This window comes from Octopus bimaculoides, chromosome 2 (assembly GCF_046866305.1).
Source record: "Octopus bimaculoides isolate indiv1 chromosome 2, ASM4686630v1, whole genome shotgun sequence".
Classification (NCBI taxonomy): Eukaryota; Metazoa; Mollusca; class Cephalopoda; order Octopoda; family Octopodidae; genus Octopus; species Octopus bimaculoides.
The window spans coordinates 86723740-86747986 of record NC_142929.1 but is presented as its reverse complement, the minus strand read 5'-3'; the positions used below and the strand labels follow the sequence as shown (position 1 = coordinate 86747986).

At 37.3% G+C, this 24247-nt stretch overlaps 1 protein-coding gene across 9 annotated transcripts in view; it reads right to left on the bottom strand.

Moving 5' to 3' along the window:
• The window catches only part of LOC106882224 (mitogen-activated protein kinase kinase kinase 5), a 294987-nt gene that overhangs the window by 222177 nt on the left and 48563 nt on the right, over window positions 1-24247 (bottom strand). For all 9 annotated transcript variants that reach the window (XM_089347114.1, XM_089347115.1, XM_052978403.2 and 6 more), the window contains 2 exons: window positions 21249-21376; window positions 15642-15745 (listed from right to left, as the gene is read on the bottom strand). In XM_089347114.1, coding sequence (XP_089203240.1) covers window positions 15642-15745; window positions 21249-21376 — 232 coding nt within the window. The remainder of the gene's footprint in view (window positions 1-15641; window positions 15746-21248; window positions 21377-24247) is intronic.

Sequence of the window (24247 nt, the reverse complement as noted above, 5' to 3'; positions counted from 1 at the left end):
AGTCCAGGGGCACTGGCAACGATCTTACTTGGCTTGCCGGGTCTTCTCACGCACAGCACATTTCCAAAGGTCTCGGTCCGTAGTCATCGCCTCGGTGAGGCCCAATGTACGAAGGTCTTGCCTCACCACCTCAGTCCAGGTCTTCCTGGGCCTACCTCTTCCACGGGTTCCCTCAACTGTTAGGGTGTGGCACTTTTTCACGCAGCTATCCTCCTCCATTCTCACCACATGTCCATACCAGCGCAATCGTCTCTCTTGCACGCCACAACTGATGCTTCTAATGTTCAGCTTTTCTCTCAAGATACTTACACTCTGACGGGTATTCACATTGACATTACACATCCAACGGAGCATACTGGCTTCATTCCTTGCGAGCTTACGTATGTCCTCAGCAGTTACAGCCCATGTTTCTCTGCCATGTAGCATGGTTGTTCGTACGCATGCGTCATACAGTCTGCCTTTTACTCTGAGTGAGAGTCCCTTTGTCGCCAGCAGGGGTAAGAGCTCTCTAAACTTTGCCCAGGCTATTCTTATTCTAGCAGCTACACTTTCAGCGCACCCACCCCGACTACTAACTTGGTCGCCCAGATAGCGGAAGCTATCGACTACCTCTAGTTTTTCACCCTGGAATGAGATAGAAGTTGTTTCCTGTTTGTTTGCAGTCTTTATTGCACCTGAACATCTGCCACAAACAAAAACTAACTTCCTAGTTAACCTGCCTTTGATGTTGCTGCACCTCTTATGTGTCCATAGCTTGCACCGGGTACATCTTATAGAGTTACTACCTACTCCTTTTCTACATACTGAGCAGGGCCATCTACCTGAAGGGGGTTGTGTTTTATCTACCTTCCTACTTATTAGGATTTTGGTTTTAGCTAGGTTGACTCTAAGGCCCTTCAATTCTAGACCTTGCTTCCACACCTGAAACTTCTCCTCTAGTTCTGATAGTGACTCCGCAATTAGGGCAAGGTCATCAGCATAGAGGAGCTCCCAGGGGCAACCTGTCTTGAACTCCTCTGTGATTGCCTCGAGGACTATGGTAAATAATAGGGGGCTGAGGACGGAACCTTGGTGGACCCCTACCTCTACCCGGAATTCATTGCTGTACTCATTTCCAACCCTCACCTTACTGGCAGCATCTCTGTACATGGCTCGCACAACTCTCACTAACCATTCTTCTATCCCAAGTTTCCTCATTGACCACCAGATAAGGGATCGGGGGACCCTGTCAAAGGCTTTCTCCATGTCAACGAAAACCAGGTACAGAGGTTTATCCTTAGCTAGGTATTTCTCCTGCAACTGTCTCACTAGAAATAAGGCATCAGTAGTGCTTTTACCTGGCACGAACCCAAACTGCATCTCATCTAAATTGATTCGCTCCCTAATTAGTTGGGCTATGACCCTCTCCGTAACTTTCATAACCTGATCTAACAGCTTGATGCCTCTGTAATTATTTGTATCTAAAGCGTCCCCTTTACCTTTGTAGCAGTTGACTATGATGCTGCTACACCAGTCTTTGGGTATGACTCCTTCGTGTATCACCTGGTTCGTAATACGGGTGACTAGGCTATAGCCAACACTGCCAGATATTTTGAGCATCTCTGCAGTGATTCCTGATGGGCCGGGGACTTTCCCGGTCTTCATACTCTTAATTGCTTTATCTTATATATATATATATATAGATATATAAATTATTTAGTAAATGGAGTACAACACATATGTTAAATGAATTCTTTTATTTATTGGAAATAAAAGAATTCATTTAACATATGCGTTTTACTCCATTTACTAAATTTATATATTTACTCAAGTACCCAGGAGTTACACCACAGTCATTTTGTGATCCTTGCTACCATAGTATCTATTAACCAATTTATTTTGTCCGAGTTAATTATTAACTTAGCGAAAATAAATACAAGAGATCAGGAAACCATGGTGGTGCTCTGGAAGACACTTGTTCTAAGCCACTTTGACTATTGCTCTCAGCTATGGTCACCAACCAGTGTCAAATTAAAATTAATCTCAGAATTTGAGGCAATCCAACGAAGCTACACAAAGAAGATAGCCTCTATGCAGCATATAAGCTATTAGAAAAGACTCAAGAGATTAAGACTCTATTCCTTAGAGCGTAAACGAGAAAGATATGCCATAATATACATCTGGAAGATCTTCGAAGGAATTGTCCCAAACTTTGGCATCGAAAGTTACACAAATAAAAGAACTGGACGCCATTGCATAGTGCCAAGGACTCCAAATTTGCCATCAAGATGTAGGACAAGATACTGCAATAGCCTGGGCTTCAGAGGTCCACAGCTCTTCAATATCCTCCCAAAGGACCTGAGAGACCTGCATGCAGTGGATGTAGGTGTCTTCATGATGAGGCTGGACCTCTTCCTGTAGGTGTCCCAGATGAACCAACTTCACAGCAGGAGGTGCAGATGAGAGCAGCTGCATCAAACTCTCTCGTGCACCAAATGTCAATTCCTGAAATAAAATTGTGTAGCAACACCAAATGGTGGTGCCCCAGCATGGCCACAGCTCATGAGCTGAAACTAGATAAAATAAAATGAAATAAAATGAATATATATATATATATATATATATATATATATATATATATATATATATATATATATATACAGAATAATAATATAGATTTAATCAAAAGATTAAATGTGGTACTTAAAATGTTTGAGGCACCAGAATTTGGTAGGGTAAAAACCAAAAACAAAATCAAGAGATTTGGTGAATAAAATTTGAAGAAAAGCAACAAAAATTCAATAGGTTATAACAGTACGTACATTTCATACAAGCTCCATTTATTCATGTAGTGAGAACACCACATAGAATTTACAATGAAAATGTACTCCTCAGCTACATAATGGAATTTCATTTTAGAAAGTCATTTTGAAGATGTTTGCAAAAAACAAGAGTAAGAGAAGAAAACATACCATCTCAACTATGCTGCTGTTTAACAGGGATAGTAGTAATTTCAAATTTAGAGGAAGATAGATTAAGTAGTGATGGACAGCAGGTTAGGGGTAAATCAAGCATGAGGGAAAAAAAAAAAAAAGGAAAAGGAAATGGAAAGACAATACCCTAAGGAGTGGTAAGAATTCGGAAAAAATTTAAGGTAAGGGAATTAAGGTCAAGGTATTAAAGAAATATAACTATTCTACAGTATAATTAGAATAATACAATGAAACACTAAATTACTAAGTTTAAAACTATAGGGAACAATAATAATTAGAACAAGATAAACATATCTAGTTAAAATACAATTGCAATTAAGGGGCTTATTAGCTATATATATATTGCTATGTTGATTATTGATACAAGTATCTAAATTAGTTACATCAATATTGTTGGTTGTATTGATATTGTTTGAGCTAGGAAGATTTATCGCATCAACTATGTTAGCAGTTGAAGTATTAATATGTTCATTAACATGTGCATGATTATTGGTTGTGTTGGTGTTATTAATTGTTTGGTAGTTATTTGTGTTGTTATCAATAATAAGACAATTTTTATTTTCAAGGGTCCTAGCTAGTTCAATGTTCTTTCTATTTAACTTATTGATAATAGATCCTATATTGGGGAAAGTAGAGTATGAGATACGGATTGTGTGTTGAGAGAATATTTTATAATATCTATGGTTAGGAACAAAATTTTTTTGTAAGATATCCATGAATTTCTTATAGATGTTCATAGATACTGCATAGTTGTAAGGAATGTTAAGCCATATAGAATTTTTTCTTCTAAATTTGTAATATGAAAGGGGTTTGTGGTTATCATAAGTATTTTTTTCCCTCATGCTTGATTTATCCCTAACCTGCTGTCCATCACCACTTAATCTATATTCCTCTAAATTTGAAATTACTACTATCCCTCCAATTAGATTTTAAATTCTTGTTTGATTCACTAGTCTGTTAAACAGCAGCATAGTCGAGATGGTATGTTTTCTTCTCTTACTCTTGTTTTTTGCAAACATCTTCAAAATGACTTTCTAAAATGAAATTCCATTATGCAGCTGAGGAGTACATTTTCATTGTAAATTCTATGTGGTGTTCTCACTACATGAATAAATGGAGCTTGTATGAAACGTACGTACTGCTATAACCTATTGAATTTTTGTTGCTTATCTTCAAATATATATATATATATATATATATATACATATATATATATATATGTATGTATGTATATATATATATATATATATATATATATATATATATATATATATATATATATATACAGGGCTGAACAAAATAATGGAAACACCTAGCATCATAATTTTGAAATATCTATATAACCTTCAAAAGCTTGTTTATTTTTTTTGTTTTTTTGATTTATTATTAGTGTTGTTTACTATGTTTTACTAAAATTGCTGTTTCTTTTCAGCTATCATGAGAAAAAGGTACATAAAATTCATTAAAATAACAGATCTATCAGACTTTCAAAGGGGTTAAATTGCTGGTGCTGATAAGGTGAAATGTTTGGTGTAACAAGAAGTACTATCTCAAAAGTAATGACAGCGTTTGAGAAAGGGGGAAAAACCTCTGAAATGAAACAAAACTCCAGAAGAAAACCAAAACTTTCAGATAGGAACGGTCAGACTCTTAGGCAAATTGTTAGAAAGGATCACAAAAGTATAGCTCCCAAAATTACTGCAGAGCTTAATGACCACCTCGAGAACCCAGTTTCAACAAAAATTGTTCGCCAGGAGCTGCACATAGCCAGATATCACGGGAGGGCTGCAATCAGAAAACCAATACTTTCAAAAAACAAACGTTGCAAAGCATTTAGAGAGATAAAAACCTACAGAATTGGTCCCTAGAGCAGTGGAAGAATGTTATTTTGTCAGACGAGTCATCCTTTACCTTATTTCCGACCACCGGCCAAGTGTACATGTAGAGATAGCCAAAAGAAGCATTTGACCCAGACTGCTTTCTTCCAACTGTTAAACATCGGGAGGATCTGTGATAATCTGGGGGGGGGGGGGCTATATCTTGGAAATCCCCAGCCCAATGGTTTCCCTCCATAGCAGAATTAATCATCAAGACTATTTAAGCATTTTATCTCATCAAATTCATCCTATGGTTGCAGAACTGTTTCCGGAGAGAAACACAATCTTTCAGGATGATAATGCACCAATTCACACAGCTAAAGTTGTTACTGAATGGCACGAGGAACATTCTAGTGAAGTTGAAAATCATATCTGGCTACCACATTCCCAGATCTAAATATTTTTGAACATTTATGGTGCATTTTAGAACAACAAGTAAGGAGTCCTGCACCATCATCACTACAAGAAGTGGAGGCTGTTTTAGCTGAAGAACGGACAAAAATTTCTTTCGAAACAATTCAAACTTTGTACAAGTTCATACCTCGTAAAATTCAAGCAGTAATTACTGCCAAAGGCGGTTCTATCTCATATTAAAATAGATTTGTTTGAAATTTTAAGGTGTTTCCATTATTTTGTCCAACTCCTGTATATATATATATATCAAAAATTTATATATATATATATATATATATATATATATATATATATATATATTTTAATTCATATAAGGGCATTACTATACAATAATGCCTCATGCTTAGAGGGACCCCTGCCAGTGGAGCGCTAACAGCACCATCCAAGCATGATCGTTACCACCGTCGCCTTACTGGCACTTGTGCCAGTGGCATGTGACAAAACATTTGAGCGAGGATGTTGCCAGTGCTGCTGGACTGGCTCCTGTGCAGGTGGCATATAAAAAACACTATTTGAGCGTGGTCATTGCCAGTACCGCCTGACTAGCCTTCATACCGGTGGCACGTAAAATGCACCCACTACACTCTCGGGTGGTTGGCGTTAGGAAGGGCATCTAGCTGTAGAAACTCTGCCAGATCAGATTGGAGCCTGGTGCAGCCATCTGGTTCGCCAGTCCTCAGTCAAATCGTCCAACCCATTCTAGCATGGAAAGCGGACATTAAACAATGATATATATATATGTGTATGTATGTATATATATATATATATATATATATATATAGCTGAAGGATTAAAATTAATCAAAGGACATACTAAGTATGTCTACCTGCTGGAAATAACAGTCAAAAACTCTTATTTAAATCAACAAAATACACTGATGATAACTACAAAAATCAATCGAAGGCAAATCATGTCAAGACAATCTCTCAACATACATTTAAGTATTTGTACTCACATGGACCAGTTTCTGCACTGGTAAAAATAGCCTTAGCTTCTTCAGCATGCGTTACCATGACAGAAACTTCCAACCTATCATTTTGAAGTCTGCGCCGCAACTCTTCATTTTGCACTGAAATAATTACAGCCACCAGTGTGGATATAATCTCGATATGGGGGCAAAAAATTCATGAGAAAAATATTCCACACTGCTGGCTGCAATTATTTTGGTGCAAAGCAAATCAGTTGCAGCACATTTAGCCAGGGATCGAAGATCTCATTCAGGAGATTGCAGTAGGTGGCTGCAGTCACTTTAATCTCTTTAAGCACCCTGACTGGGCCAACAAGTCTGTCCCCAATGATACCAGCCCACAACATGACTCCTCCACTCTGTTGTTGATTCTCATCTCCAAAACAGACCCAACCATGAGGTTCATGCAAGGTTGCTCTGGTTTCTTCAGTGAATAGAATGCAATTCAAGCTTAACATCATGTACTTTTGGGCCCATTTAAACCTCAAACTCCTGCGAGGAGGCTGTTTCAGAGGTTCTCACATGGAAGCCATGGTCTCGAGGATGTGATTTCTGGTGGTTTTCGGTACATGAGGAAGTCTGGAGGCAGTGAAAATGGCTTTGCTTGTTTGTCCAGGTTTCCCACATATATACACACACACAATATATATATATATATATATATATATATATATATATATATTTGCTCAATGGTGAAATCAGAGAAAGAATTTATTAACAAAGTCTTCCCAAATTTCAGTGCACAACAAGAATTACAAATGGTCGAGTGAAAAGAGAATTCTGGCACCATAAAATGTAACAGTGAATGCAATAAACTTTGATCTCTTAATGTACCTTCCTGGAAATTGCCAATGTTGTCAACCAATCAGAAATAGTAAATTACCCAGTTGAGTTTTTTATATCCTTGTGTATGGATATATGATTTAACAAAGCAGAGGTAAAGCAATGTATTAACACAACGTACTTCAACTACTGCTATGTGAGACTCCTAACATCCTCTGTCTTCTCAACGATAATGTTACTCTTTATAAGAATTCAATGAGTCCATCTTTTAATCACACAGGGGTGTTAATGTCTATCACTGCAACATCTACCCCTTTGAGATTGACTTCCGTTGGAAATGAATAAATTTTTTTTTTTTTTTTTTACAACACATCTACCTTTTTGAGATTTACTTCTCTTGATGCTTAATATTTTTTTTGTTTTGGAACTACCTCCAACAATTCTGTATGTTTTCTTTTTCTTGTACTGGTATGCCTTGGTTCAACGATTTCTTGTGAAGGCAGTACATCAGAAATATCGTATTCTATGGATACTTCTTTGTAACCCTTTCTTCAGCAAACCTTCTTTTCAGCTGATTTGTGTCTTTTATGTTCCAATTTCCATCCTTTCACCACGTACATCATTTTACCAGTTTTATTATTTCACCATCTTCTCAACCTTCTTTTCCATTTTGTACACTCTGAAAAACACCTCATCAACAATTTTTAAATGCTGGTTGTATTTTTAGTGCTTTTCCACAGTTTTCATTTTTCTTCCAGAAAATAACTCGTAGAAAAGTGACCTAATTTATCATGCAAACATCAGTTCAGCATGCTACATGCCTGAAGGGGTATTTGAGTTTGGCATTACCCGGTAAACTCTCAAGAATTGTGTCAATGCTACACCATCCACTAACTCATTTCTGTATTTCCTTATCACCCTTTTGAACATGTCCACAAAGCATTCAGCTTGTCCAATTGATCTTGGGTGATACAGAGGAGTAATGATATGTTCAATTAAGAACATCTTTTTAAAAATTCTTAAATTCATTAGCCATAAATTGTGCACCATTATCGGAGACTATGGTGTCCAGAACACCATACCTTGCAAAACGTTCATGTAAAAAAATCCACTGTTACCGTGGATGTTGGTTTTCTACATTTACACATTACTGGTCATTTTGTAAAGCCATCTACCACTATTAGATAATGTGATCTGTTTAATGGTCATGCAAAGTCTATGTGTAGCCTAGTTCATGGAATACTGGTCTTGGGCCAAGGTTGAAATTTTATAGATGGTGATTTCGCTGCAAGAGCACAACCTCTGTGAGATTTTACCAACTTCTCAATATCTAGATCCATTTTCAGCCAGTAAACGTAACTCCCCATAAGTGACTTCATCCTAGAAATTCCTGGATGTCCAGTGAGGAATTTGGTTGACATTTGATTTTGTAGTGAGACAGGCATTATGACTCACTGTGCATATGGAAGCACATTATTACATATCGAATACAAATTTGAAACTGTGTTACATCCACTCAAACGTACTTTTTATGTTTCTTCTGATCTCACAATTTTTTTTCATTTTCATGATAAACTCATCCGTCTCCACCTTAATTTTTATTTCCTTCAATGTCACAGGCAATTCATGTACAACATTGCACAATATATTTTTATTTCATTTTCGGCTCTTAACACTGCTATTACTGTTTTCTAGTGGTTCACTGTATTTTGGTATTAACCTTGACAAACCATCTACATGTCCTAATTTTTTAGATAGCAAATACACCATCTTGAAGTCATAATTTACTAGAATTGTTCCCCAGTGTTGCAATCTGTTGGCTGCGTGTGTGGAGATCCATAGACCAACAATAATGGGCAGTGGTCTGTCTACAAATGGAATCTTCTTCAGTGTATAAATTTATGGAATTTTTTACTGCAAATATGATGGCTAATGCTTCCTTCTCTATTTGACCGTAACTTTTCTCAGCCAGCAATAAGGAACATGAAGCATGAGCTGCCACTTTCAGGCTACCATCTTCTTAATTGTGTAATACCACAGCTCTAATACCACTTTCACTAGCATCAGATGCCACTACTATTTCTAAATTTGGGTCAAAATGTGAAAACAACAATTCTGACATTAAGAAGTTTTAAATTTCTTCCAAAGCTTTTTGGCACTTATCTAACCAGTTCCACTTAATGTCTTTTTTAACAATTTATTCAGGGGTGCTCTTAAATCATGCATATTCAGTATGTATAAATGGTAGTAATTTGCAAGCCCCCAAAATGCTTGTAATGTTTGTTGGAGGCATATTTTTTATTGCACTAGCCCTTGATGTGTCTAGTCTGTGTCCATTTTCATTGATAGTATACCCTAGATATTTTATTCTTGGCATAAAAACTTCACGCTTTTCCTCATTGAACTTGAAATCATAATCTTTTATGTTTTTGAAGAGCATTTTAACATGCTCAGCATACTAACCATAAGATTCACCTTTTATAAGTATGTCATCAAGGTAAGTCATCATCATCATCGTTTAACGTCCACTTTCCAAGCTGGCATGGGTTGGACGGTTTGACTGAGGACTGGTGAGCCAGAGGCTGCACCAGGCTCAATCTGATCTGGCAAAGTTTCTACAGCTGGATGCCCTTCCTAACACCAGCCACTCCGAGAGTGTAGTGGGTGCTTTTTACGTGCCACTGGCATGAGGGCCAGTCAGGCGGTTCTGGCAACGACCACGCTCAAAAGGTGTTTTTATGAGCTACTTGCATGGGAGCCAGTCCGGCGGCACTGGCAACAACCAAGCTTGGATGTTGTTCTTCATGTGCCACCGGAACATGTGCCGGTAAGGCGATGCTGGCAGCGATCATGCTCGAATGGTGTTTTTCATGTGTCACCAGCACAGGAGCCAATCCGTGGCCCTGGCAATGATCACGCTCAGATATGCTTTTAACGTTCCACTGGCATGAATGCCAATCAGGCAGTACTGTCATTGGCCACGTCAGTGATTTTGATTTGTTTACACTTACTTGCCTCAATAGGTCTTCGCAAGCAAAGTTCATTGTCCAATGAATGAGGAGTACTCATAAGTGGGCCAGTTACACCCCACGTTCGGATGTGCTTTTAACATTCCACTGCCTGATTGGTACTTGTACCAATCAGGCAGTACTGTCATCAGCCACAAGCTATAGCAAAATCCGAACTTGTGAGCATAGTGTCCATAACTTGTTGGAAAATGCTTGGAGCTACCTTTATGCCCATAAGAAGTCAATTAAATTTATACAATCCTTTATGGGTATTTATTGTTAATAATTTTGAACATTCTTCATCAACTTGTACATGCAGGTATGCTCAGATAGATCCAACTTTGAAACAAATTTTCCTAGTCAACTTCAGGAAAATTTCTTTGGGACTTGGAAACGAGTAATTATATGGCATCAAACATTCATTTAACCCTGTTCAAAAATCAGCACATACATGGATTTTATTATTTTTTTCTTGACATAAACTATTGGGCTTGCCCATTTAGTGTAATCAATTTTTTCAATAACTCCAAACTTTTCTAATTCTTTCTTTAACTTGTTTCAACATTGTGAAAAGTACAGTTCTTTTTGGTTTAAATACCAGTATAGAATTTTCTTTTACTTGAAACTTCCCCTTTGCTTTGGTGCAAAGAACAAATTTCAGGAAAAATCTTTCTTAATTCTTTTTTTAATTCTTCTAATGCCTTACTTATAATGGCAGAAGACCCATTCACATTTTAACAAAAAACTTTATGGGGAGATCCCATAAGTTAAATAATTCCATTCAGTCTGTTCCAAATAAATTTGTTGTATTATTCAGCACAAAAACTTTGGCTTTCAAGATTTTTCCATGAAATGTAACATCCCTTATCATTTCCTTATTTTTTTCCAGAAACACCGCATGCAATTTTGAAGTTTCTTTCAGTCTAGGTTTCCCAATTTTTCTTACGTATTCTTTTATTCTTTTACTTGTTTCAGTCATTTAACTGCAGCCATGCTGGAGCACCGCCTTTAGTCAGACAAATTGACCCCAGGACTTATTCTTTGTAAGCCTAGTACTTATTCTATCAGTCTCTTTTGCTGAACCAGTAATTGGTGGGGATTTAAACACACGAGCATCAGTGTCAAGTGATGGTGGGGGGACAGACACACAAATACACACATACACATATATATAGACAACAGGCTTCATTCAGTTTCCATCTACCAAATCCACTTACAAGGCTTTGATTGGCTCGATGTGTTAATTACCATGATATCATCGCCCATATCCATTTGTAACTTGATATTCATTTTTATGGATACAAATTTTTTTTTACCTTCTTCCAGAACTTTTTGCATTTCACCTTTTTTTTTTTCGCCCTACAATGTGATCTTGTATATCTGATTTTTCCACACTCAAAATATTTTAGATTTTTAAAAGGGCAGTTACCTTTAAAATGTAAGCCTCCACACCCATAGCATGGACTGGGTCTTGACATTTGTTTTTCTTTTTTCGTATCTGTTACAGGTCGACAAGCATGAATATGAGAACAATCTTTTTCTTCAATTTTACCCAAGTCATGTCTCAAATTTATAATCCTCTGACACTCTTCTGCTACTGCGTGTAGAGTTAATTTTTGGTCCTGTTCTAATTTTGTTAATATCAGAGAACATATATCTGCATCTTTGCTTGAACAAATCAAGGGTTAATTCATTTAATTTAAATTTTTTACACTCTCTGTTAACAATCCCAGTATAGGTGACAAAATCCTCATAATCCTTTTTAACCAAATTTAAACACTGCCAGTGAATACTGAACTGGGAACTTCTTTCACTGAAAATTTTGGATGAAGAGTTGTTTCATCGAAACAAGTCTCACCTGGTTTCTTCTGCAGAAGATAACTTTCTTAAAAGTAGTCACACATTTTTCTTATTGGTCCAATTTCTACATTCTTCTTTGAAGATTTCTTCATATCTTCGAAAATATGCAGAGAAAGTAATACCTTCTTCTGGGTTATAAATGAACTCTCCAACTGAGTTCACTATGCCATCCAGCGTGAATGATCCTAAAGTACTTTCAGATTTCTTCAACATTAATTCCAGCAACTATTGTTGTTGCAACTGCACTACGCATGCCAATAAATCCTCTATGTTAAGGATTTTTTTCTTTGGTTTCATACCAAAAAATTTTATTATCCAATGCAAGCTTTGAATATCTCATCACCACATTTATATCCTCGTATTTGGATATATGATTTAACAAAGCGGTGGTAAAGCAATGTATTCACACAACATACTTCAACTACTGCTACGTGAGACTCCAAACACCCTCCATCATCTCAATGATAAAATTACTCTTTATAGGGGTTTGATGAGTCCATCTTTTAATCACAAAGGAGTGTTAATGTTTATCATCACAACAGTTTTTAAACTCACTGGAAGCATTGGGATTACTTCCTTGTAAGCTTGACTTGAAACTTGGAGCATCTATAATGCTTCTAAGAAATTTAGATCTCCAAAATTCTGCAATGGAGTAAGACTTATTGTGAAGACAATGATGACACATGTTATAGAAGCTACTGTACTCTCTGGATGTGGAGCAGATGATAGTGTATTCATTACTAGAATTCCATCAATACCTACTTATTTACCAGTACAATTTAGAAGAGTACACTTTCCAATTAGACTGTAGGATGTCCCAAAATTAGGGCAACTGAAGTTTCAGGCTTTAATAACTATCAATAAATGCGATAACATATGAAAATTATACATCATTATAAAAGTTTAGTGTGTCTTCTTTTTGTTTCAGGCTAAATAAATTCAGATTTATAAATTAGATCATGGATAAAGAGTGAAATACAATCATAACCCTCCACAAATGAGAGTAAAGTAATACAGCTACAGCAGAAGATCTTAAAATTAACCAAACGACAGTCTGGAAAATTGTCAAGAAGTTTCAAAATTTCAAGAGACTGTTTCCACGGCTGACTGACCTGGATGTTGCTGGAAAAGAAGTATGCGGACCCCTCAGCTTATCAAATGTGCCAGAGAAAAGATAGAGTGAAATCCTCATCGTTCCATTAGAAAACTAGCTGCCACAGCAGCAATAAGCTGAACATCAATGTACTGAGTGCTAAAGGAGGATCTCAGGACCAACCCCTACAAGATGATCTGTCATCATGAGGTCATGCAAGTTTATAGGTCCATGAGACTGGAGAGAAATCATCTTATCCTGTGTCAGATTGCTGAAGGCACGCTGCCCAACCTGGTGAAAAGAAATTTGACATCGAATAGACAGTAAACCACCAGAATGATTGACTTTGGAAGGGTAACTGGCTCTGTCAAGGGTAGACTTATAAATTGACATCAAAATCCATAGTCAGTTATGGTTTGGGCAGCTGTGACAGTCACTGCAAGGTCTCCCCTTGTTTTTGTGACCTTGTGTATGAAAATTAACACCCAGCAATACATTAATGACATTCTGAAAGCTGAACTGCTTCCATGAGTGAATGAGCACTTTCAAAGTGCACTTTGGAGCCTCCAACAGGACTCGGCATCATCCCACAGCTTCAAACATAACACTGAATTCAAAAAAACATTCTATCTTTCATACACATGGATGTATGGCCCTCAAGAAGCCCTGATCTCAACCCTTTGGATTTTTCTGTTTAATCTGTTTTGGAGACAAGGGTCTCCAGCACTCCTCATACTTCGCTTGACACTCTGAAGGCAAAACTGCGCCAGGAATAGGCTTCAATTCTACAAGAACAGCTGTTTGTTGAGTGTGAAGCATTCGCAACTAGACTTAAGGCTGTGATTCAAAAAGGTGGTCATAGCGAATAAATGTGGTAGTGTCATAATTGTGTTTCCTTTACCATTGCATTGCAATGCTTGGACCCGAAATATAACAATATTTTGCTTTGGTAAAATTGGAAAAAGTTGGTTACCTTAATTTTGGGACACCCTGTAAGTTTTACAATGTCCATCAACAAATCGCAAGGGTAGACATTATTAGTAAATGGTTTGCAATTACAGGAGCCTTGCTTGTCATGAACAATTGTATGCTGGATGCTCACATGTTGGAAGTTCAAAAGATCTTTTTATTTATACTCCACTGGGAAAAATTCATAATGGTATATATATGTGTGTGTGTGTGTGTGTGAGTATACACTCAATTGTGTCAAGGATCACTTTTCTAACTGTACCTAATTCTCTTTAAGATGGAGTAATATATCTGCATTTAAGCTCTACTAAGGAATTTGGATTATGGACTAAAGAAGTCATGGAATGCTGAGACTCTAGTTGTTAACATTCAATTCAATCATTTATTTTAAAGACCAATACTAATTGCTTTTGTTTGTTATTAATACTGTAATGTGTTAATGAGAAAATTATTTGAAAATTTGCAATTTTCATGTGACTCTCCAATATGAATTTTCAACTAAACATTTGAGAAACAATTGTAATTCTTCACAAGAAATTAACACTTAAAGTTGAAGTTGTACTGATAAGTGCCATGCACAAGACTCTCAGCTCTTAAGTTATCTTTGTAACTTTCTGCCAATTAGAAAAACAATTTCTAAAATTAAAATTCAAAAATTTTAAAACTTAAAATCAAAAAGAATTAAAATTCAAGTGCTGAGTTCTGTTTCTCTTTTCATCTTACAAAACCTAAATATCCTCATCATTTAATGTCCACTTTTCCATACTTCTAGGAGTCAGATGGAATTCAATGTTACCAACCAACATTTCACCTGTTTCCAAACAAGCTAATATTTCCTCAAAACTGGATACATTTTCCCAAAAGATGGGAAATATAGCACACCATTTGTATGACAGGGATACCTGTTTACAGCTACCACATGATGTCAGGAAAAGAAGACACAAACACACAAATACACACACACACACATACAAGACAAGCTTTTTTCAGTATCCATCTATAAATTCACTCACAAGGCTTTGATTAGATGAGGAGTATAGCAGAAGACACCTGCTCAAAATGCAAAGCAATGAGAGTGAACCTGAAAACATGTACATGAGACGTGAACTTCTTAACCACATGCCTATGCCTAACAAAGTTCCTATGCTGGGAATCATACCTGGGACACACACAAACTTATATATTCAGTATATTCTTTCTACATTATGCATTCTGCTTAAGGTAAATGTCAGCTCAGTGTACAAACACAAACTCATTGAAACCTAACTCAATTTATGCCCTATACACTACCATATATCCTCATACATTAAAACTTTTCTTTCAAATCCACTCTTCAAAGACCAAGTCAACTCAACAACCTGCCTATTATAGGGATAATATCTACAGATTTTAAATCATTACTATGCATGTCCCTCAGTAACCATGTGTTTGTAATTTTGCATATTATATCCCATACATCTTCATTGAAATTTTTTTGTTTCAGTATCTGTTCTAGAGTTCCCAGTTATTTCACTTTCTCTTGATTTCATTAAATTCTCAAAGAATATTTATGTACTTAGATTCAGTTATATTGAGCTTTTGGTGTACATCTTATTCCTTTTGTTTTTATTCATACTTTCTATATAATTCCCATTCTCTTATATTCTTTCTGTGTGAATTAAATGTATTATTTTTATTATCACAAACCAGTCTACTCACCAAATATTTCAAGCCCTCTAGTATTTGTTTGGTGTAGAAAACTATGGTTGTCTCAGCATCTTTCAAAGGACCCCACTTGGATCGCAAAAGCTGAGATAGACTGCCTAAAAGAAAAACAGAAATTGTCAATAAAATATATAAATACATACACTTATAAACAAATTTCATGGTTCCCGCAACGAGGAGGGAACCAGACTGCTGGAGTTCTGTGATGCAACCAATCTTATGGTCTGCAATACCAACTTCAGGAAACCTGCCAGTCACCTAGTCACCTACCGCTCCGGCAGACACTCTAGCCAAATCGACTACATCCTCGCCAGAAATAGGGAAAGAGGGCGGCTTATAAATGCCAAAACCTACCCTGGCGAAGAATGTACCCCACAACATAGATTAGTAGTTAGCGACTTTGGGATCAAGGCAAAATGGGTGCCCAGAATTAGACAGGCTTGGAGAAGAAGGGTGTGGAAGCTTAAAGACCCTGCAAACGGACAGAGACTTAGAGACAAGTTACTTGAAGCATTTAACGAAATAGAAGGGGATATAGCATCATACAACGTGGAAGACAATTGGAGATTTCTGCGGGACAACCTGTTGAAAGCCACCGACCAGATTTGTGGGTGGTGTAAGGTCCCCTCCCAACCCAGAGTAACGTGGTGGTGGAACAAGGAGGTAGACAGGGCTATTAGACAAAAGAAACAAGCTTGGAAGGACTGGAAGAACGGTGGTAGCAGGGAATTGTACCAATGTGCCAGAAGGGAGGCTAGGCGACAGGTTTATTTAGCCAGAGGGGAAGCAGATAAGGAAAGATTTGCCAATGTTCTGCGCCGTGAGGACCAAAGACTCGAGGTATTTCGGGTTGCAAGACAGTGTAGGAGAGAGAATAGTGATGTTGTAGGAGAGAAATGTGTTCGCATGGATGATGGTACGCTTGCATTAAATGAGGATGCAAAGAAAGAGGTCTGGAGATGCCACTACGATAGATTGCTTAATAAAGAGAATGAATGGGAGAAAGAGAGCCTGCCTTATGTCGACCCAATAGAGGGACCAGCTATCCGAGTTGATAGTACCAGGGTAGATAAAGCAATTAAGAGTATGAAGACCGGGAAAGCCCCCGGCCCATCAGGAATCACTGCAGAGATGCTCAAAATATCTGGCAGTGTTGGCTATAGCCTAGTCACCCGTATTACGAACCAGGTGATACACGAAGGAGTCATACCCTATGACTGGTGTAGCAGCATCATAGTCAACTGCTACAAAGGTAAAGGGGACGCTTTAGATACAAATAATTACAGAGGCATCAAGCTGTTAGATCAGGTTATGAAAGTTACAGAGAGGGTCATAGCCCAACTAATTAGGGAGCGAATCAATTTAGATGAGATGCAGTTTGGGTTCGTGCCAGGTAAAAGCACTACTGATGCCTTATTTCTAGTGAGACAGTTGCAAGAGAAATACCTAGCCAAGGATAAACCTCTGTACCTGGCTTTCGTTGACATGGAGAAAGCCTTTGACAGGGTCCCCCGATCCCTTATCTGGTGGTCAATGAGGAAACTTGGGATAGAAGAATGGCTAGTGAGAGCTGTGCGAGCCATGTACAGAGATGCGGCCAGTAAGGTGAGGGTTGGAAATGAGTACAGCAATGAATTCCGGGTAGAGGTAGGGGTCCACCAAGGTTCCGTCCTCAGCCCCCTATTATTTACCATAGTCCTCCAGGCAATCACAGAGGAGTTCAAGACAGGTTGCCCCTGGGAGCTCCTCTATGCTGATGACCTTGCCCTAATTGCGGAGTCACTATCAGAACTAGAGGAGAAGTTTCAGGTGTGGAAGCAAGGTCTAGAACTGAAGGGCCTTAGAGTCAACCTAGCTAAAACCAAAATCCTAATAAGTAGGAAGGTAGATAAAACACAAACCCCTTCAGGTAGATGGCCCTGCTCAGTATGTAGAAAAGGAGTAGGTAGTAACTCTATAAGATGTACCCGGTGCAAGCTATGGACACATAAGAGGTGCAGCAACATCAAAGGCAGGTTAACTAGCAAGTTAGTTTTTGTTTGTGGCAGATGTTCAGGTGCAATAAAGACTGCAAACAAACAGGAAACAACTTCTATCTCATTCCAGGGTGAAAAACTAGAGGTAGTCGATAGCTTCCGCTATCTGGGCGACCAAGTTAGTAGTGGGGGTGGGTGCGCTGAAAGTGTAGCTGCTAGAATAAGAATAGCCTGGGCAAAGTTTAGAGAGCTCTTACCCCTGCTGGCGACAAAGGGACTCTCACTCAGAGTAAAAGGCAGACTGTATGACGCATGCGTACGAACAACCATGCTACATGGCAGTGAAACATGGGCTGTAACTGCTGAGGACATACGTAAGCTCGCAAGGAATGAAGCCAGTATGCTCCGTTGGATGTGTAATGTCAATGTGAATACCCGTCAGAGTGTAAGTATCTTGAGAGAAAAGCTGAACATTAGAAGCATCAGTTGTGGCGTGCAAGAGAGACGATTGCGCTGGTATGGACATGTGGTGAGAATGGAGGAGGATAGCTGCGTGAAAAAGTGCCACACCCTAACAGTTGAGGGAACCCGTGGAAGAGGTAGGCCCAGGAAGACCTGGGCTGAGGTGGTGAGGCAAGACCTTCGTACATTGGGCCTCACCGAGGCGATGACTACGGACCGAGACCTTTGGAAATGGGCTGTGCGTGAGAAGACCCGGCAAGCCAAGTAAGATCGTTGCCAGTGCCCCTGGACTGGTTCTTGTGCGGGTGGCACATGAGATGCACCATTTTGAGCGTGGCCGTTGCCAGTACCGCCTGACTGGCTCCTGTAGGATTTTCGAGCGAGATCGTTGCCAGTGCCCCTGGACTGGCTTGTGCGGGTGGCACATAAAAGACACCATTTCGAGCGTGGCCGTTTTCGTGCGGGTGACACGTAAAAGCACCCACTACACTCTCTGAGTGGTTGGCGTTAGGAAGGGCATCCAGCTGTAGAAACTCTGCCAAATCAGACTGGAGCCTGGTGTTGCCATCCGGTTTCACCAGTCCTCAGTCAAATCGTCCAACCCATGCTAGCATGGAAAGCGGACGTTAAACGATGATGATGATGATGATGATCTGTAAATAATTAACAAATCTACACAGCATACATAAAAGAAGTGCTAATGAGGCAGTGGTGACCCACAACAATTAACATCCTTGAACTTCATAAATACCATCATTTACATATTGCAGAGCTTGCTAAAAGAAATAATGATTATTTAATTAGTCACACAAGCAACAAAGACAAAATATTACAATACAGTACCATATACAAACATCAAATAACACATGTGAAATTAAATGAATGGGATCTTTCTGATTTGGTGGGCGCCATTTGTTTTCTTAACGAAACACTTTCAAACTTGGGACACTGGTAGAATGTGTCATATAAAACATCTTTTACTCTTAGTGTTATTGAGAAAATGTTATCTTTTTAAAGTTATTTCGTGTTAAAATTGTCGTATTTCGGTAATTTCTACGTCTATTGAGATGAAAACAATTACTGCTGTGAATCATCAACAAAGCGTTGTGCGGTGTAATGGGATTTTTTCCCTTGAATAAAATTAGTGCCGTTGTTTGTCAACAACAACTATTGACAGTAATGTTATTTATGACATCGTTCATGCATTTGTACTGGTTTTAGCTTTAGGGTTTTAGGGTTAGGGTTAGGGTTATGAGTATTGGCAAAAATACTCATAACCCTAACCCTAAAACCCTAAAACTAAAACCAGTACAAACGCACGAACGATGTCATAAATAACACTACCGCCGATAGTTGTTGTTGACAAACAACGGCACTAATTTTATTCAAGGGAAAAGATCCCATTACACCGCACAACGCTTTGTTGATGATTCACAGCAGTAATTGTTTTCATCTCAATAGACGTCAGTGATTGGTTGAAATTACCGAAATACGACAATTTTTTACATGAAATAACTTCGAATACAAACATTTTTATCGGTTCTATAACACAAAATATACAAGTATACAAAGTTTTAAAGTGTTTCGGTAGAAAACACACTAGATAAAACATAAATAAAACATGGCGCCTGCCAAATCAGAAAGATCCAATGAATGTGATACAAACACATGTATATACTCAGAGATGTAATGAAATGTACTCAGTAGCCCCAAATGGAAAAAGTATATAACCAATCACAATGTTATATAAAAGAAGGAAGTATATACTACTCACAAATATGTCTAGAAGTCTCACATGATGTGACCAGACAAATATAGTGGCAAAATTTACTTTCATTTATTAAAACATTTAAATGCAAAGAAACAGAAAAAGAAAAGGGTGGGGCAAGCAGCAGAAACAGATGGGGAAGGAGCAATGGGCCACACACCTCATGGTGTGAACTCAGCTGTGTCCTGGGGAATAACCATGATAGCATTGCTGTGGAGAATGGCCAGTGACAATCACTGCAGCAACCACAGGACTCATTTCTGAGATGGACCACCATTATCCTGATTTTGCGGAAGAAATTAGTAATAGGCTTCTTTCTGCTAATAAAATAATTTTCCTTGATGTCTCAACAATGGCTGGCACAAACTAACAGTGGCTGATTTTTCTTTCCTCCATGTTATAGATGCTGATACTCAGATTTATAGTTGATACAGCAAGGTTGGAGCCAGAGAATGTGTCGCTGCACATCATTAACCAGACTAGGGATCTTCCTCCCTCGAATGGGAAGAGGGTTATTCCATCAGGGTGCTTACCATCTCTGTTGTCGAGACCTACTGGCTCCAGCTGAGATAGGAAACCAACTGTGTTAAGGCCCCTTCTAATTATGTCATTCAGAGTGGTGTGTTGGGGACATCCAACTCATGCTAAGGCTGCAAGATAATGGATGCAAGCCAAATTCATCAACTACCACTCCACAACATTTGTGTGACACACACACACACACACACACACACACACACACACACAGACAAAGGCATTGAGCCACTCCAATATGAGTGCACTCGTCATCTAAAAGAGTACTAGAAGATGAGGATGGCACTGAATTGCTCATAACCCTAACCCTAAAACCCTAAAACTAAAACCAGTACAAACGCATTGCTCCTTCCCCATGCACTGCTATTTTGCTGCAAAGCAAAACAGAGGCAGGGAAGGTAGTGCTGGTCCAATGATGCCTCAACCTGCTTGAAGGTGGCCTTCAGTAGCAAAATAGTGCTTGAAGTTATTGATAATTTATTAGGTTGAGTGTTCAAGGCTATGCCACTTAAATCACGTTGTCTCCATCAATCCTGCTGGAAACATGAGATAGATTCAATAAAGTGCAATGAGTTATAGGGGAAATTGTATGTATAATGTTTGTTTTATAAGCTTACTGCATCAAATACAACCCAATTACACACTTGAAAAAGAAAAATCTACTTTTTCTGAAAATCTTATAGATGCTTTGCCTTTACCTCTTCAATGGTGATACAAAATCCAAAATAGATATTGCTCCCTTTTCGAGGTTAAATATTTTATATAAGAATGATTGTTACAGCTGTAACTCAAAATAACACAGGTATGTATAGAACAAAATAGATTTAGTGGGGGAATTGTACAACTATAAAGTAATCATACCTCCAGGGACTTGCTCCATGAAAATCTTAAAAAAACCATCTTCACTAACAGAACCAAGGTATTTAACAATATTTTTGTGACTCAGATGGGAGTGTAACTTTATCTCTTCATGGAGTGGTTGAACTTCTCTGAAATGACAAAAGTAGTAGTAGTAGTAGTAGTAGTAGTAGCAGCAGTAGTAGCAGCAGTAGTAGCAGCAGCAGGTAGCTGTAGTAGAAGTAGTAGTAGTAAGTAGTAGAAGTAGTAGTGACCACACACACTAGCACTCAAACAAATTTTTAGCAGAAAAGCATAGTTCACTGAAATAACAGTACTGAATTCAAAATGAATAGAGACATAAAAAATAAAATATTGGTTTCAAATTTTGGAACAAGGCCAGCAAGTTCGGGGAGTGGGTAAGTCAATTGCATCAACCTAAGAGTTCAACTGATACGAGTATTTATTTCATCAACCCGAAAAGGATAGAAGGCAAAGTCAACTTCAGCAAAATTTGAACTCAGAATGTTAAGACAGACAAAATGCCACCAAGCATTCTGTCTGGCATGATAACAACTCTGCCAGCTCATCACCTTAAGATGGAAGAAAATACTGCTAGACATTTATTAATATCATGAGCTAGTTATTATTTATTTTGTCCATAGCTCTGATTATTCATCCCACTTTTTATTTTATTTCTTTTTTACAGTGGCATGTCTTTATAAATTTGCAGAGTCAAGTATGCAGCTGATTGAATTAACTACTAAGTGACTTGAACCCAGAACATAGAGGAATGAAAGTAGTGCAAGTCTAATACTCTACCTTTCCCACCACTAAATAATAATAAAGAGGATATCACAACTGAAGATGTTTAAGATGAAAGTGATAAAGTATTAATAATATAACATGAATAATAGTGCTTCTATTTTCATTCATACTTTTTCATGAAATCTTTTCTATAGACATCTTCAACCTGGTATCAGTTTCCCAAAATTATTCTATTATCAGAAGCCTATCAAACATAAACTTTTTCTGCTAATAAAATAATTTTCCTGTATGTCACGGTTTTGGTTTGAGACTTTAATCACAAGTTTTATACAACTTTGTTCCTGATTCATTAATTCTGCATAGTATTTCTGCATAAAAGTTTTATTTTGTTCAATACACCACTGCAACTACTGCAACAACTACAATATGTATCATGCCAAAAGAAAATAAAGAAATGTTATTTAGTAACTTCAACTCTCCAAATTCAAATAAGTTTTTAATGTTATTCCTACAATAGCATGTTTCGTTACAATTCAATCTTCTCATTTCAAATATGAATAGAATTTCAAATATTATTTATTAATTTCATCTTTTTAATATTATTTCCTCTCCACAAAAATTTTCTTGTTTTCTAATCAGGTTATGGTCTTTAAAAAATCCTTGGTAAAAAAAAATGGCTTTTTTGAGGGAGAAAAGGGATCTTTCTTGTTTTCTTCCAACCACAAATCTGAAAATTTTCAAAAAATGTATTTTTATGTAGTTTTGCATGCTGAGGACAAATATCGCATTCATTATTATGGAAAATTAATAATAAAGAAGTTAGAGGCATTCAAGTTTAAGAATTTTAAGTCAGTTAATTTCAAACCAGTGCCCCCACAGCAGAAGTCAAAACTGCTTGTTGTAATGGCAACTTCAATGTATTACTGTTTACTCACACTGTTGTGGATGAAAGAACTGACAACTACTAGGTTTTGGAAGGTGGAATAAGGGATTGGTATCACTAGTGCAGTAGACTATAACGATTATTTATGGAAGAAATGCACAGATTTTTCTGCAATCCAATGAAGATTTGGTGGTGGTCCCAGCAGAATTGCTGAAATAGACAAAACTGTATTTTCTCCTCGAAAATACAACTGGGGTTTAAATACTATCTGAACAGTAGGTTTTTGACAGAATATGTTGTGAAACTCAAGAAGTTTTTTGCTTTTCAAGATAATGACACACTCAAAGATTGCATGTGACAATGAATTCTGCCAGGAACAACTATTTAAATGACTTGTAGCATGTATAGTTGCATATTCCTGAGACACCAGCATACCAATTTCACCATAAAAATAGTGTTGGATTTGTGAACTTGTAAGATGAGATCCATACTCAACTATTAGAAAGCACTTGGGGCTGTCTCAAGCAAGGGAATAAATGGTACTGTGACACTCATCATTCTACAATAGACTCATATCTCTGCAGGTTTATGTGATGCCACAAATATGAAAAATGTGATCTCTTTGAAAAAATATTGATTTATTTTATCATTGTTTTCCTTTATTAACAGTCCACATGGTTTCGTTTCATTTTGGCTATTATTTCTCAAAGGTTGAAAACAAGACTAATATTATTATTTAAATTGTATTAAAAACAATACATATCTTCAAGTGACTGGAAGAAAATGAAAATGATGTAGTTTCTTCCATTATATGCCATGTGTAAAAAATGACAATATTCATTATTTCAAAACTAGTTTCTTTATTAAATTATTTTTTATTTTTTAAAAACAAAACCTGAATAAAATTTCTTCATTCATTCTTTGAAAATTTCTTTTTAAAAATTTAAGGTTTAATCATGTTTTCAATTTCAAAAACTTGTCTGCAATTTAATCTTTTTTGTTTTCCTTTTCAAAAATTTGTTTATGGTTCCATGGGTAAACAATGATACATGTGAGTTGCCATAGCAACAAACATTTGACTTCCACTTGTGAGGACATGACTCATTTCATTTCATTGGCTAAAATTACATAACTTTAAATGTTTCTAACATTTTTATTATTAATTTTTTGAGAAAAATGAATGTGATTTTCTTCAACAACATCACAAATTACATCAGTGTGGAAAATTTGGAAACAATCTATCGGAAATAGAAAAATCTTCAAGTGGTTGGGAAAATAAAAAACTAACTTAACAAGTGAAACAAAAGGAACACGCATAACAGACACAACCTGAATTTTTAAAAACCACTTTTCTTCTTTAAAAATTAATATA